Source organism: Bactrocera tryoni, chromosome 2 (genome assembly GCF_016617805.1).
Source record: "Bactrocera tryoni isolate S06 chromosome 2, CSIRO_BtryS06_freeze2, whole genome shotgun sequence".
Classification (NCBI taxonomy): domain Eukaryota; kingdom Metazoa; phylum Arthropoda; class Insecta; order Diptera; family Tephritidae; genus Bactrocera; species Bactrocera tryoni.
The window spans coordinates 75,560,892-75,575,802 of record NC_052500.1 but is presented as its reverse complement, the minus strand read 5'-3'; the positions used below and the strand labels follow the sequence as shown (position 1 = coordinate 75,575,802).

The 14,911-nt window shown below is 38.9% G+C and overlaps 1 protein-coding gene across 1 annotated transcript in view; it reads left to right on the top strand.

Annotated features, from left to right (window-relative positions):
- Positions 1-7,725: 7,725 nt before the first annotated feature.
- Positions 7,726-14,911, top strand: part of LOC120768665 — a 74,416-nt gene continuing 67,230 nt past the window's right edge. The window contains exon 1 of the mRNA XM_040095443.1: positions 7,726-8,567. Coding sequence (XP_039951377.1) covers positions 7,726-8,567 — 842 coding nt within the window. The remainder of the gene's footprint in view (positions 8,568-14,911) is intronic.

Genomic DNA, 14,911 nt, shown 5'->3' with positions numbered 1-14,911 from the left:
GAAGGTGCTTTCGTACAAATGACGCAACAAGCATACTACGAATTTAATCGGCTTAAATTGGTGGCATATGACCCACACTTTCGGCACAACCGCTATATACACACGAACATTTATAAATACACAAGGCTCCGGCGCACGTTGTAAACCAGCCAAACTGGCAAAGCGGCATTTGAGTGTGGCCCAAAGTGAAATGGTGCCACATAAAATGTTTCGCCACAAACTTTCGGCGATGCTTTGTGCTTTTGCCTTGGTGACGTTGCCAATGCCATCATGGTCGGCGCCTGCCGCCGTCATTTCTGCGGTCACTATGCCTATCAGGTGGTCGTTGATTATAGTGCTACTTTGTGTGTTGTTGTTGTTGGTGTTGCTTTCGAATTTTCGCTATGTATTATGGAATTCAATTAAAATACACCTTTTTTGTTGTACGACAACAACAACAATAACACTAAAACATTGTCGACCCGAAATGCTACAATTGCAGCGCACATTAATGGAAAACGCCAACCGCAAAGCCTATTGACCACGAATTTGAATTGCTGATGCGCGTGTGTGCATGTACATGCTTATGTGTGTGTGTGTGTGTGTGTGGTGTGCTTGGGTTGGTGTGTGAAGAAAAACATTTGCTGTGTCTCTGTATATTTGCAATTAAAATGCCGCCAAAGTGAGGTGGCGGGGCAAGTGGTGGTCAGGCATAAAGTGTTTTGCAGCAAGAATCTTTAGATAATGAATATATACTTGTTTGTATGTACAGATACACCTATGTATGTATGTAGCTGTATATGTGTGTTATTGTGTGGTTACGCTTTATCTACTTCATAGCGTATTTTGGGGCATTTGCCATGGGAAATATGCAAATTTAATGTTTCTGTCCATGTTGGTTGCTTTCTGCAAGTTTCACCCCTGCTCACTGGAATAAAATTCATTTGACTCTGTATTACCCGTTAAATGCCTCAAAACTACTTAAGGGGTTAGTAGGGTAATCTGGCTTGTTTTTTTTTTTTTTAAATTTTTTTTTGTAGAAATTTTTATTCTACAATAGAACTTTTTTTCACATATCATGAGGTATATCGTGGAGTGTATACATTTTTTCGGAATTTTTTGATGACATCAGTCGGTAAAATGGTTGCGTGAATGAGAGGCGTTTTTTCACCGGCGGACACGATTTCTCATGTTTGGATCGCCTCAAACACAAAAACCCAATTTATTCTCAAAAAGTACGTGAATGGTTATCGCCCCTACTAGAATCATGAAAAAATGTTGATAAATAAAAAAGTAATTAAGGTTTTTTTTTTATTTTTCCCCGTGTTTTTTTACATAAATTTTGTCATAACATTTTCAATAAATTATAAAAAATATGGGAACGATAGCCCGGCTTTTTGTGAACATTAAAAAAAAAATTAAGCAAATCGGTTGAGTAGTTCGACCGGCATCATGTCCGCTAATTTAAAAAAGTGTGTGTTTGAGAAAAACGCGTTTAAAGTTTGAGGTACTGAAAAAGCATACAACGGTGGACATAAACGTTGAAAAATTGACATACCCCTAAATGATAAAGTGGGTTTCTACATTAATTCTAAGAGTATAAGGGAACAGAAAATGCAAAAAAAAAACATTTGAAAAAAGATTACCCTACTGACCCCTTAATAGCAGCATTGTCGCAGACAATTAACCACCTAATTTTGTGTGGCAGAGCAAATGAACTGCTAGATCGCTAATTTTCTACGAAGATTTTAAATAAAAACCATTCCACTGGTTTAAAATGATGTGGATACTTTAATAGTATCATCAAATTCACTTTGCGCATAAATGTAGGCAACAATTATTTATTAGGTTGGGTTAAAAAGATGGCTGATCCCTCAACGAGGCTGGATATCACATTTAGATTGTTAATTACAGTTCTTTGTAAATCCAAACGTCCTGTAGATGGATATCAGCTATCTGTAAAGACGCCCTGAACCTATCACAAATCTGCTTAGACATTTTATTTCCATTTCCATATCGAATAGATGCCTAGAAGTATGAGATCGAAGATTTTTTGTCTTAATCTGCCAAAAGCGGAGCATTCGGGTAGAAAGCGTTGATATATTTCTAGCTCGTCTCATTCCAAAAAGCTAATGCAGCTGGCATCCGGAATAATGTTCAATGTTACAGCATGAATTCCGAACGGACAGTGTTCAGTTAGAATATTAAAAGCTGGACGTTGCTTAGAGCGAAGAGTTCCCTAGACCCCTTACAAATTGTTCTGGGCCAGAATTACCTATCGACTGCACAGCTGCTGTTAGTTGATCAACGCTTGCTGAGCTGATCTGAGGCTCAACAAATCAGTAGTGAGTAATAGCTCCCACTCCTTCCTATTCCGCAGTTATTGAGACTGAAGTACTTGGCTTAGGAAGCTCATAAGCTTTACAGTTTCCGCTGTAGCCAGGTACCCAAACTACTAGAAGAACTCAATGCCATAGATGAGGATACTAGACATTGTAGAGAGAGTAACTTGACTGCACAGTCTGCGAACTCAAGGCTAATATCGCTGCTCCTCTATTGCAGTGGATAGTTACAACTCTCAAAGAGGCTGCGCTCCAGAGCAGTAGATCCACTATTTCCTTTATGGCAGCCACATCCACTTGGAAGACGCTTAAAGCTTTAAAGGAAATCTAAAACTAGAGCTGATTGAAAGTTTTCGACAGTGTACTTCTTCTTAAACTCTGAACGAATTCTTTGGTCCATCCATAAAAAAGCTCACCGCTCTTCTCCTTCAGTGAGTTTTTCCCTCCCATGCTTCCCTCGAAGGTGCGGGAGCAAAAAAGCACGCCATCAATGTCTAGGATCTTAGATACTTAATTCTGTCAGCAGGCCGAAGACACGTTCACCCCCTGGGGGTTAAATGCGCTTCCGGGTTCTTGTAGTTCTTGTGAATAAAACCAGTTCAGTACTGCTAGGATTAATGGAGAGGTCGTTTTCAGCAGCCCAGTGGCTTACGATGTTAAGGTACCACTGAGTTAGCTCATACATGGTAATCAGAAATTTTCACTTCACGTTCAGAAAACGCAATTGCTTTCCCAACAGTTGACCTTTAGTGCGGATTGTGGTATGGCAGCATCATCGGACCTTGTTTCTTTCGAATTGAAACAGAAAATGTCGTTATCGTCAATAGCGAGCATCGTAGGAAGATTTTTACCGACTTCTTTCACGGAATTTCATGAAAACGATGCGGACGACCTATATTTCCAACAAGACGCGACCTCAGATTTCACGTCTAACATGGATACATTGCGTCCAAAGTTTGACAGTCTTGGAACAGAACAGAACCCATTTTGATCAGACTAAATTTGAGTGGATTATTTCATTTTAACATCACGTCTTTTATTTTTGGTAGACCTTTTATAACAAATTCTTAGACCAATAGGGACAAAAGTATACTAAAAAGGGCGTGATAAAGCAGTTAAACAGTATTAGATGGGGAGCATTGAATCTTTTAGAAAGATTCTGCTCCAGCACACAAGATAAAAACAACCTAGCACAGGCTTAAAAGCAATATTATTGGTTTTAGAGCTGCAAATGATTGGCTATCTGGAAGTCTAGATTTCAATACAGTGGACTAAAGTTTGTGGTCAAATTTGGAGAGCATTGACTGCCAAATAGCCTACAGAAATTTTCTGCTTTAAGCCGTCTCAAAAATCTTTGGTTTGCGCAGCGTCGTCAGTAGCAATAGCTACTGTGGGTACTACTATTGAACAATGGCCGAATCGTTCGACGGCTGGTGTGAAGGCAAAACGTGATCTTTTCGAAAACAATTTTATACATGACTCTCTTAATTATGTTAACTTTATAAAGAAATGCATTATGGTTTTGCTTTTATAATGCCCAGAGCTCTTAACGGAACTTATGGCAACATTAATATATTTTAGTAATAAGACTGTATTTTAAAATGACGGTAAATTGTACGTGGCTGATGTGTTAGAATTATTTAACTGTTTCCTAAAATATGCTGTCATTGTGACATTTCAGGAACTAACTCTTGACTTAGTTTGAATAATTCGCGCAATATAATTAATTTCTATTTCTATACTTTTCAAGCAAATAATTAATTAACAAATAACTTTTTCAGTTTTAGTACTTAACATGCCTCATGCATAAGTATATTGGATTCACAAAAAAAAGACTATTTGTTGTGTAATCAATAAATTGAGAACACTAGTAAATTCCCAAATGTTTACACAACTTTCTCCGTCCAATAAAATATAAAAATACTTCGATTAAGTGAAAATTGCAATTTAATTAGATTTTCATGCGTAAGTGCCGATGATGCCAGAGGAGAAGAGCAAAATAAATAGAATAACGAATAAAAAGAACAAGTATTGTCGTTGAAAACAGCTAAGGGAAAGAATTTAGGTCAAAAGCGGTACATGTTATGTACAACAACAAAGCACAATGTGTAAAGAACAACAATAAACTACTATATTGAAAAAAAACACCACATAAACAAATCGAGTGTTAACGAACGGAGTTGTATCGCTATTAAAAATAAATAAATAAGTAAATAACAGTAAAAAAAAAAATAGAATAAAATGTTAACTTCGGCTGTATCGAAGCCATAATACCCTTTACAGGTGTATTTTATTAGTATATAGGGGAAGAAAAGAACTTTATAATGATTTTAATAGTTCAGTTTTCATGGCAGCTATATGCTATAGTGATCCGATCTGAAAAAAAATATTCGGGGATTGCAGTGTTGTTTTGAACAGCAATCTATCCCAATTTTTGGTGAATGTAACTTGTCAAATAACAAAGTTTTTCATACAAGCAATTTATTCCGAACGTTCAGTTTGTATGGCAGCCATATGCTACAGTCATCCGATCTAAACTATTTTTTCGGAGATTACGTAATTATCTTAGGCAATAACCCGTGCCAAATTTCGTGAAGCGAACTTGTCAAATAAAACAGTTTTCCATGCAAGCAATTTATACCGATCGTTCAGTTTGCATTGCAGCTATATGCTATAGTGATCCGATATGAAAAAAATTTATACGGAAATTGTAGTGTTGCTTTGGGCAACTATCTATCTCAATTTTGGTGAAGGTAGCTTGTCAAATAAAAAAGTTTTCCATGCAAGCAATTTATTCCGATCGTTCAGTTTGTACGGCAGCTATATGCTATAATATAACGATATCGGCCTTTCCAACAAATAAGCATCTTCTTTGAAAGAAAAGGGTGTGTGCAAAATTTCAGATTGATATTTCAAAAACTAAATGACTAGTTCGGGTATATACAGAGAGAAGGACGAAGACAAAGATGGACAGGGATAAATTGGCTCTAGCTCCATTTTTACCATTTTAAGGTCTTCAGCGTTTTCTTCTGTGTGTTACAAACTACGGGGCAAATATTGGGTAGTCGAAAAAGTCTTTTCGTATTTTGTCAATAGATGTCGTTGCAGTCGTATATCTCCAGTGCTACCAATCACATTGCGTCATACCATATAGTGTTGGATAGGTGAGATTTTAAGCTTCATTTAACCAAAAATTTAAATTCGGGGAAGTTGGAAAAAATTACAGCTGTTCAAAAATGAGTGAAAATAATGAAGAAATTCGCTTTATATTGAAATTTTTGTATAAAAAAGAGAAGACTGCCACGCAAGCGACCATAAGTTCGTGTAGCACAACAATGGTTCGCTCGCTTCCGTTCTGGAAATTTCGATGTGAAAGAGGCACCTCCCTCTGGTTGACCTCTCGTTGAAAAAGTCGATGAAATTATGGAAAAGATTGACCAAGACCGTCACATAAGCAGCCATGACATCGCTAAGGAACTTAACATTCATCAACAAACGGTTATGAATCATTTAAAAAAGGCTGGCTACAAAAAGAAGCTCGATGTTTGGGTACCACATGAATTTTCTGTGAAAAATTGAATGGATCGAATTAACATTTGCGATTCTTTGCTGAAACGAAATGAAATCGAACCATTTCTGAAGCGAATGGTAACAGGAAGCGAACTGTGGATCAAATACGACAATAATGTGCGAAAAAGATAATGGTCCAAGCGTGGTGAAGCTCAAGAAATGGTTGCAAAGCCTGGATTGACGCCTCGAAAGGTTATGCTGAGTGTTTGGTGGGATTAGAAAGGAATAATCCCGTACGAGCATCTCCAGCTTGGTTGAACGATTAATTCTACATTTTACTGTCAACAACTGTTAAGATTGAAGCTAGCAATCGAAAAAAATGGCCAGAACTGATCAACAGAAAGGACTTAGTCTTTCATCAGGACAACGCTAGACCACACAAATCTTTGATGACTCGGCAAAAACTGGAAGATCTTGGCTGGGAAGTTTTGATGCATCCATCATATAGCTCTGACCTTTTATCATCGGACTACCATTTCTTTTGGTTAATGCAGAACTCCTCCAATGGAGTAAAGTTGTCTTCAAGGGAATCCTGTGAAAAGTACTTGCCGCAGTTTTTCGCCAAGAAACCAGAAACGTTTTACACTGATGGAATAATGTCTTTAGCGGAAAAATGGCAAAAAGTGGTCGACAAAACGGTACATATTTGGTTCACTATAGTTCATGATAAATTTAAAAAATATAAGTATAATAATAATAATTATACGAAAAGACTTTTTCGACTATATGTATAAGGTTCCCGACTTTTCCTTCACTTTTCCTTTTGTATGTTACAAAATTCGTGGCAAACTTAATACACCTCGATCAGGGTATATAAGCAAAAAAAATATTCCACCGAAGTGCCGAATACGCGTATTACGCAGCTAGTAGTAAATGCTAAGCGCCTATATACTTATAAACATGCATACATATGTATTTATTATACGTAAAGACTGAAATGAAGTGCTAAGTGGCTGCTAAATGATGACGTTGCGTCAACTGAGACGCCTTCAAAGCACCGTTAAGCAGTGACGAGATAAACACGACAAGCTGGCTTCGGCGGTTCGGCTAGCTTAGATAGCTATTAAAACTGGAGCAGTAGAACGCTTTAAAATATATACGTATATATGTATGTGAGTATGTGTATGTGTGAGTAAGTGCATGTATGAGTAGTATATGTATGTGTGTCTCATACTAACCGTAAGCTGTTGTTGTTAGCACGAGCTTTGGCAATTAGCACCTGACAGGTGAAGGCAGCATTACTACTAGTTCTACATACAGTTCATGTGAGTGTGTTTGTGCGCGAAATAATTGATAATTGGCTGAGCATGGCGGGCATGTGATGATTGTTCTAGATACAACTAGCATCGATGATATTTTGAGAATCGAAGATTGTCGGAATTATTTACATATTTATCGGAGCTTCCTTCTTCGAACATCTTCCGAAAGATTTCTGTCATGTATCTACGTATGTATGTATGTATGTGTAGCAATTGACGGTATGTATGTATAGGTGCTGCGGCAAGTTGTCAGCCGCTTGAGGAAACAAAGCTCGCCACAAGATTTTAGGACAGTTGCAATCCGGCATTCAGGCTGTACGGTATTAAACAGTGACTGTAGTTTAGTTTAGAGCGAAAGAAAATAAGTGAAGTTGAGTATCACTCGTAACGCGTGGCTAGCGGTGCGCGTGAGATTTATTTTTTCCCAAAAAAAAAAATCCAAACAATTAAAAAAAAAAAATCAAATAAATTTACAAAAAAAAATCACAAATATTCGAAAAAATTTCAAAACTAAAAAAAAATATTCGAAAAGACAAAAAATAAACCAAAAGTGTTCGAAGAAAATTTTCCAAAAAATGCTTCAACACACGAATAAACTTATGACAAATTTAAAACCCACCGCCAGATGTCTCCTCACCGTCTTCGCCTTAGTATTTATGCTTTCGATTACCACCTTCGCTTTCACGGCAGTGCTGCAGGATACAAAGAGCGCTGAAAGCACCACGAATGCACAAGAAAATGAGATTGATGGCGAAAATGAGGTCAACGCCACAGTGGTGAGAATATTAATGAGCGCCAACGATCAACGAGCAACAACGAATGATGAAAAAGTCAGCAAATTTTTACTTGTCAACATAGAACTGCAAAATGATACCGAGACACTGTTAGCAACAACAATAAAGGAGCAGAAACAACAACTGCAACACCAACTAAATAAACGCGATGTTAGTAATACAGCCGATCAGCAAAATAACAACAACCAAAGTGCCGTTAAGCAAGGTTACTACGAAGAGCAACAACCGGTAGTCGTACACGCCGAAACGCTGCCTACGCTCGGTCGGCGTCAAGATAATTATGGTGCGCCACCTAGCGCTTATCAGGATGCCTATTATCCGCGCCCCGCCTCTGCGTACGACGATGAAGAAGATGATGATGAGTCTCAAGAGGGCGCTGATGGTTATCCTTATGAGCAGCGACCAACAGCGGGTTATTATGGCAATGATAATGATGATCAGCATGCGGCTGAGGAGCGTGTTGGTGGGGAGAATGCGGAGAGCGTGGGTCAGGGACGTGCTGCAGGCAATTCCGCTTATGACTCATACTACAGGCAGTGGCATTATGCCACACCAGCACCGGTGCAACGACGGAATGGCGGTTGGGAGGTCGGTAATAATCGGCAGATGCAGAATGGCGAACGGTAAGTGAGAAGAAATGAGAAGAAAGAAAGATGCAGAAAGAAAGAGAGAGTGATTTTGAAAGAGTGAGAGAGAAGAGGAGAGAAATGTAGAAGTAGCTGAAAGTTATTTCAAGTAGAGAACGATATTCACTGTTGGCAGATAAATAAGTATTGGACAATAGATCGGATAGTCGTTAAACTATAAAAATTCGCAGAAGGCTTCAATATTTGTGTCTTCATTGGAGTTTGGCAGAAAACAAAATAATTTTCAGCCCATAATTTTAACCTATCTGAAAAAGAGGCTGTTGTTGTTGTAACGGGAACCTAATCCTCGTTAGGATGGTAAGGATTAGACAAGTTGTCAAGGCCGTCATCCAACGGTAGGCCCATGCAACGTGTTATTTCGGCGGGGTCGGACCAAAGGGAAAGGGTTGTCAGATGAGTAGGGCTTGTGAGTTCATGTAAAGAGGTGGCTCGTGTTATGCGGAAACCCATTGCTTGCTGGACCTGTGTTTGATATGTCAGGGTCTATTCTGGATAAGTAGGATTTTAACCTACTACAGTGTCTAGAATGAAGCTGAGCAAGGGTCCTGAAAAAGAGGTTCAACGGTATTATCATCCTCAGTTGAAATCTCATACTTGACCACTATTGATATTTGTTTAATTTAGTCTTGTGCTCGAAAAAAGATTTTCAACTGAGATAAGCTAACTATTGGGTCTATAGCTAAATCAAGTTAGGTTATGTTGGATGGCTGATCCCTTAATATGACGGGGGACTGTTTTTCCTTTGTGAAGACAGACGAAAAAACTCCTTTAGTTGGATATCAGCTATTGGCAAAAATGCTTTGAACCTATCACATATCTGCTTAGGTATTTTATTTGTATTTCCGCTACTTAACTTGGATGTCTAAAAGTATGAGATTAAAGGTGTTTTTGCTTTGGTCTGGTAAAAGCAAAACCTTCGAGGAGGAAGTGTTGAGATGATTTTTTCTCATATTCTTTGAAATAGTTAATGCAGCTGCCATCTGGTAAGATATTCAATTTACCGCATGAGTTCCGATCCGATATTGTCCAGTTAGAACTCCTATAACTCCTATATGTCTCTTACGATGTACCGTGGGTCAGAAGGACCTTGGGACTGCCAAGCCGCCGGTAGTTGCTAACGCTTCCTGAGCTGATCTGAGGTCCAATAGTCCAGTAGGAACGAAAAGAAGCCAACGAAACTATTGAGACTGAAGTACCTAATCCAGCAAGTTCATTACCATTATAGTTTTCTGCAATATCGCAATTTTTGAGCGTACAGTCACTGAAATCACGGCGAATATCGGTGCTTTATTATCGGACCGAATAATCCCTACTCTGAAGGAAACTGCGCTCTGGACCGGTAGATCTACTGCTAGCTTTATGGCAGCCACATCCGCTTGGGAGGTGCTGCAGTGCTCAGAAAGCTGAAACTGTAGCAGATGGAAAGTTTCAACAATGTATTCCTCTACCAATACTCTACGCAAGCTTTGATCTATTCGTTAAAAAGCTCACCGTCACTCTTCTCGAGGTATGTGGCTAGAGAAGCGACAGCCAGGACTAGGCTCGGCGGTCTGATAATCCAAGTGTTTTGGAATCATGAATGAAGGAATCGAAAAGCAAAGTGTGCGAGGATTCCATAGTGTCTAGGATCGCAGTCACCTAGGTTAGGTTAATTGGTTTTCGTTTAATTTCCGTTCCCGTCATCTCGGCGGGATGTAAGAAGGTATGCGCTCCTAAGTCCTTAAGTCTTGACCTTCCAAACGCGGAATAGTCAAGAAGAAAGTGTGGAGTTGTTTCCATCTCATCTTCATCCATACAGTTTCTGCAGGGCGTCTCATAGAATTCCCAGCTTTATTTCGTGGACGCCGAAAGGGCAATGACCCGTTATAAGCCCCAAAACTAGGGAGAGGCTAGCCATACTAAGTGAAAAGAGATCATTAGTTTTCCTGCGATCGATCTTGGGCCAATAGGCTTTGGCGGCAGCATTGGTGGCCTAGCGCTGGCCAAGCTTTCGTGAAACCCAGCTATCTAGTAGTAGAAATCAAAAGAATACGGAAGCACCGATCCGCTGTCATTCTACCGATGGCGGTTCTAGGGTGCCTTTACTTGCTAGCTCATCAGCTTTACAGTTTCTTGCGATTCCGCGGTGGCCTGGCACCCATCTCAGTCTTATCATAAAGACACTTGATGCTGGTGATAGCGAGGTTAAGCACGCTTTGACCAACCCTGAATGCGCTGTTAAAGAGTTCAAGGTTACTACCGCAGCTTTGCTATCTGAGTGGATGGTCACAAAGAGGCTCTGCCTGGAAAACACCGCAATAGTCAGGAAGTCTGAGATTGAAGTTGATAGAGATCTCCTGACAGTAAACTTCTCTACCAATCGTCCTCCCAAGCTTTGACCCATCCGTGAAGAAGCTCGCTGTCTCATTCCTCCAACGGACTTTTACGAACCAGAGTTCGGTTTGTCGACTCCACGATCCACGTGATCCGGTATAAAGTCAAAGTGAGTGAGGAATTACAAGTGTGTGCAGACAAGTGTTCTTTTAGATAGTCAGACCTTCCGGCGAAGTTCACGGGCAATATTGTCAAGTTTAGCTCTTGGGGAGTTTCCCTTTCGTCTTCAATAGTGTTAAAAAAATATTTTCAGAGCAGTTCTGAGTTAAGTTTTTAAACATGACTACTGTTGATATTTGCTTACTTCAAACTTCCAGTCTTGAGCTTGAAATACATCTTTATGTGCTTTCTATCTGGAGTCAGGAAAAGTATCCTTTTATGAAATTTTTCAAAAACTCTCCAAATATCCCTTTTATAATCATTAAAAAGACAAAACTGCAACAACACATCCTTCTCATTTAGAAAGAAAACAAGAATAATTAATTCAACCACACTGCGCAGCAACAGCGGGGGCATTAATTAACAAGCAACATATTGTTGCAGGTTATTAAGCATTGTGGTTGCGAGCACGATAAGCAGCTAAGCCAAGTTGCAACACAACGGTTGTTGTTAAAAGTTATGTTGCTATTAGAAGTGTTGCAATAACGTCTTCTAGTTGTTGCATATACTATAAAACTGCAGAATTGTGGCAACTTTTGTTGTAATTTCATTTTAACAACATTGTTCTTGTTGTTGCAGCATATTCATTTCTGCTTCGTATATTGTATATTTATGATTTGTGCGTGCGTTATAAAGCAATTAGCAGCTGTTGTGTTGCCACCAAATTTGCGCATGCAACACATGTTGCAACACTAGCACCACATAGCACCAACTAGTATCTACTCCTATGCGGCAATAAAATCGTCTACACACGCACGCCTGTTTGTGCCGCATGTTGACAACTTCGCAATGTGGCTGCATTTCATGCTTGCCACAAATGCAACAATGCAAACTAATTTCACTTGAATACATACACACACACACACTTATAAATTCTAGACAAATATAATGCTATTGTTGCCACCTATATTCACCTATGCTGCATTTATACGCCCCTTCCAAATATTTCCGTTATTTCGCGTACTTGCAACACAATGTTGCAAGTGCGTGACGCTATCGCTTGCATGCCTGTGCGTCACGGCGACTTTCGTTTATTATTGTGTGTTTACTTGCATCAGTTTTTGTTGTTGTTTTAGTGTTGTTATTGTTTGCGATTTCCTAAGCGTTGCCACATTGTGTCTGGCGCATAATAGGTAAGCAAATAAAAACGCATACGCACGCATTGCTTGCTACATTGTTGCCACCACACAAAATTTATGATGTGCATATACATATGTATGTTGCATGCTTCATTTCGGATTTCGCTCGCATTATTATTGTCTGCACCCACTCTTGTGGTACAAGTGTGTGTGTTTCGGTAGAGCATTAAATTTCGTAGAAGACAAGTCCAGGAAAAATGGTTGTATAAATAAAGAGCTGCAAATTTAAGTTGTTATTGTTGTTGTAGTGGTATGGAACCTTCTCGAATTAATTTTTGTGGTTTGCTTTTGTTGGGACAGGTCTTGACCTGGTTCCATTCCGGGTTCTGAGCTCCAATGACCAATAAGTACTGCGAGTCTGGGTCCATTCCGTCAGTCGTGAGATCGAATAACCAACTTAAAGGCTATGAAGACTTACCAGAACACTGTAAATTGAGATCAGTGTCTGTTATGGGCTGAAAACGTAAGACGACGTTAGGGGCTTCGATATTTTTCACTAAACAGCTCAACAGTAAAGCTTCTCACGAGAATGTTCAAGAGGTCCAATTATAAACTCACATATGTCTATCCCGATTCATGATAGTCAGATGAATAATATGGAAGTGGTCTCCAGGTTACATTTAGCTACAAAAAATGAGTACGGATTTTCATCGAACCATACTCTTCTTCTTCTTTATAGGTGTAGACACTTAGCCGTGTTTACAACAACGGAAGGCTGTTTTTTCCTTTTCATTGGCAACGTTTTTTAAGTGGCGGGTCCTTAACCCCGCGCACAACTCTGGGGAGAGATGGTTCGCCTTTTCATTTTAAAATACTTGGTCTAAGATCGGAAGAAGTGAGCTGCTTGAGATATATGTAAAATAATCGTTTTTGGCCAATCCCAAGTAAATGGTGCTCAGCAAACTCTCCTCATTTGCGCGAACTTCTACACGTGATTCCATCCTCCTATCATACTATAATAGTAAACAAAGTTTTAGTTTACCTAATTAACGTATTTGAAGCTTTTCTTGTCATTTCTGTTTGGCAAAGTATTCTACTGGGTACAGTTAATTACGATGTGTTTATACATATTTGAGTGGCAAATTTTCCGATGCATCTCTCGAACGCACATATAATTCACACATTTTCATGTGTATATAAAACTATCTTAAAGTTTTTATGACACAATGAAGAACTCGTTTTGTCTTATGCAGCTTCAAATTTCAAGCAACTGATATTACTAAATATATTAAGACGGCGCTTGCAGTGGGAAACTGGACTGTGGTTCATGAAAGTGAAGGATTGGGCCTCTCTTCTAAATTTACACATGTTTTGGTAATATAATATGGGCTGCTATAGAAATAGTTAATTTTAGTTGTCTTCAATACGCCGTTTCTCTGCTCGCTATCTTTGTACGCTACCCTCTTGTCAAACAAATTATATGTGAAAGCAAGAACAAAGTTATTGAGTTGAAATCGTGGAAGAGATTAGGCGGATTTTTCATTAAGTGGTATAACCGCTATCTTCAATGCTATTATCTTTGGTTTTACGCACTTGAGATCAGTTTTACTATTGTGAAAGGATTAGATAATAAACAAGTATATTTGACATGGAAAGCAGAATTTCTCGATTTCAGTAAGTACAGGGTTGCAGCCTGATAACAGCTGGGTTGTGTGAGGGTCGACTTCTCCAAAATTATGGTTTGTCCATGAGTATAGGTCTTTAATTACTTTGGCCGTCCATCTGACGCGACTCTCATTCTCCCTTCTTCGTTGACATGTTGTTATTGTATGTATTTATCTTTATTCGTTCTTTTGCACGCTTTTTATTTTCGGACATATTCGTTAGTTCCCACAGCATTTTCCTTTCATGAATCTTTCCAGAAGGTCAATTGGAACATACTTATAGGTAATATTGCATCACCTGACACTGTTTGGTAGGCTGATTCAACTCTGAGGGCTGCTGTACGGTTCACTCTGGCCACCACCTTACACCTGTTTTCTTTTTAAGCACGTCTGCCTAGATCTCAGCTCCGTGTAATAGGTTGCAGATTTTTGTCGACATTAGGAGCTTTTTCTCTTCTTGGCTGGGACCCTTTGTGTTGGTCATTAGTCTGCTAAGTTGGGAGGTGATTTTCGCTTCCTTTCCTGTGACGTGATAGATTTGTACCTAGAAGGTTAGTCTGTGGTCCAGTCTTACGCCTAGGTTGTTAACTGCTTTTTATGTTCTAAGAAAATAGGTTTTTTTTGTGTCTTAAAAATATCCGTAGTAGGCTTTCCAATTGGCGCATAGGATCTAAATTAAATAAAAATAAATTAAAATGAATTATAATTTTTTAAAAATATTTAAGATAGGTTAATCTAGTTTTAAATAATTATAAGTTATGTTAAATACGAGATAAGCACTGAAACCTTTGGTATATTGAACCCCCTCTCTCGTTCTCTCATTTCACTCAATTCAACCCAAATGTCTTAAGTAAGCTTAGCAAAGCGTTTGGGCTAATAGACGTGGCATCTTAGACATCAGAACTTATACACATTTCAATTACAGGACAATTTAAGATTACACGCTCTGGTGTTCACGTTGCAAGGTCACAGTACCGATAGTATTCTATTCAGAAGATTTCCAGCTAATACAAATAAACTTCTGTAGTTACCAATATACACTGCT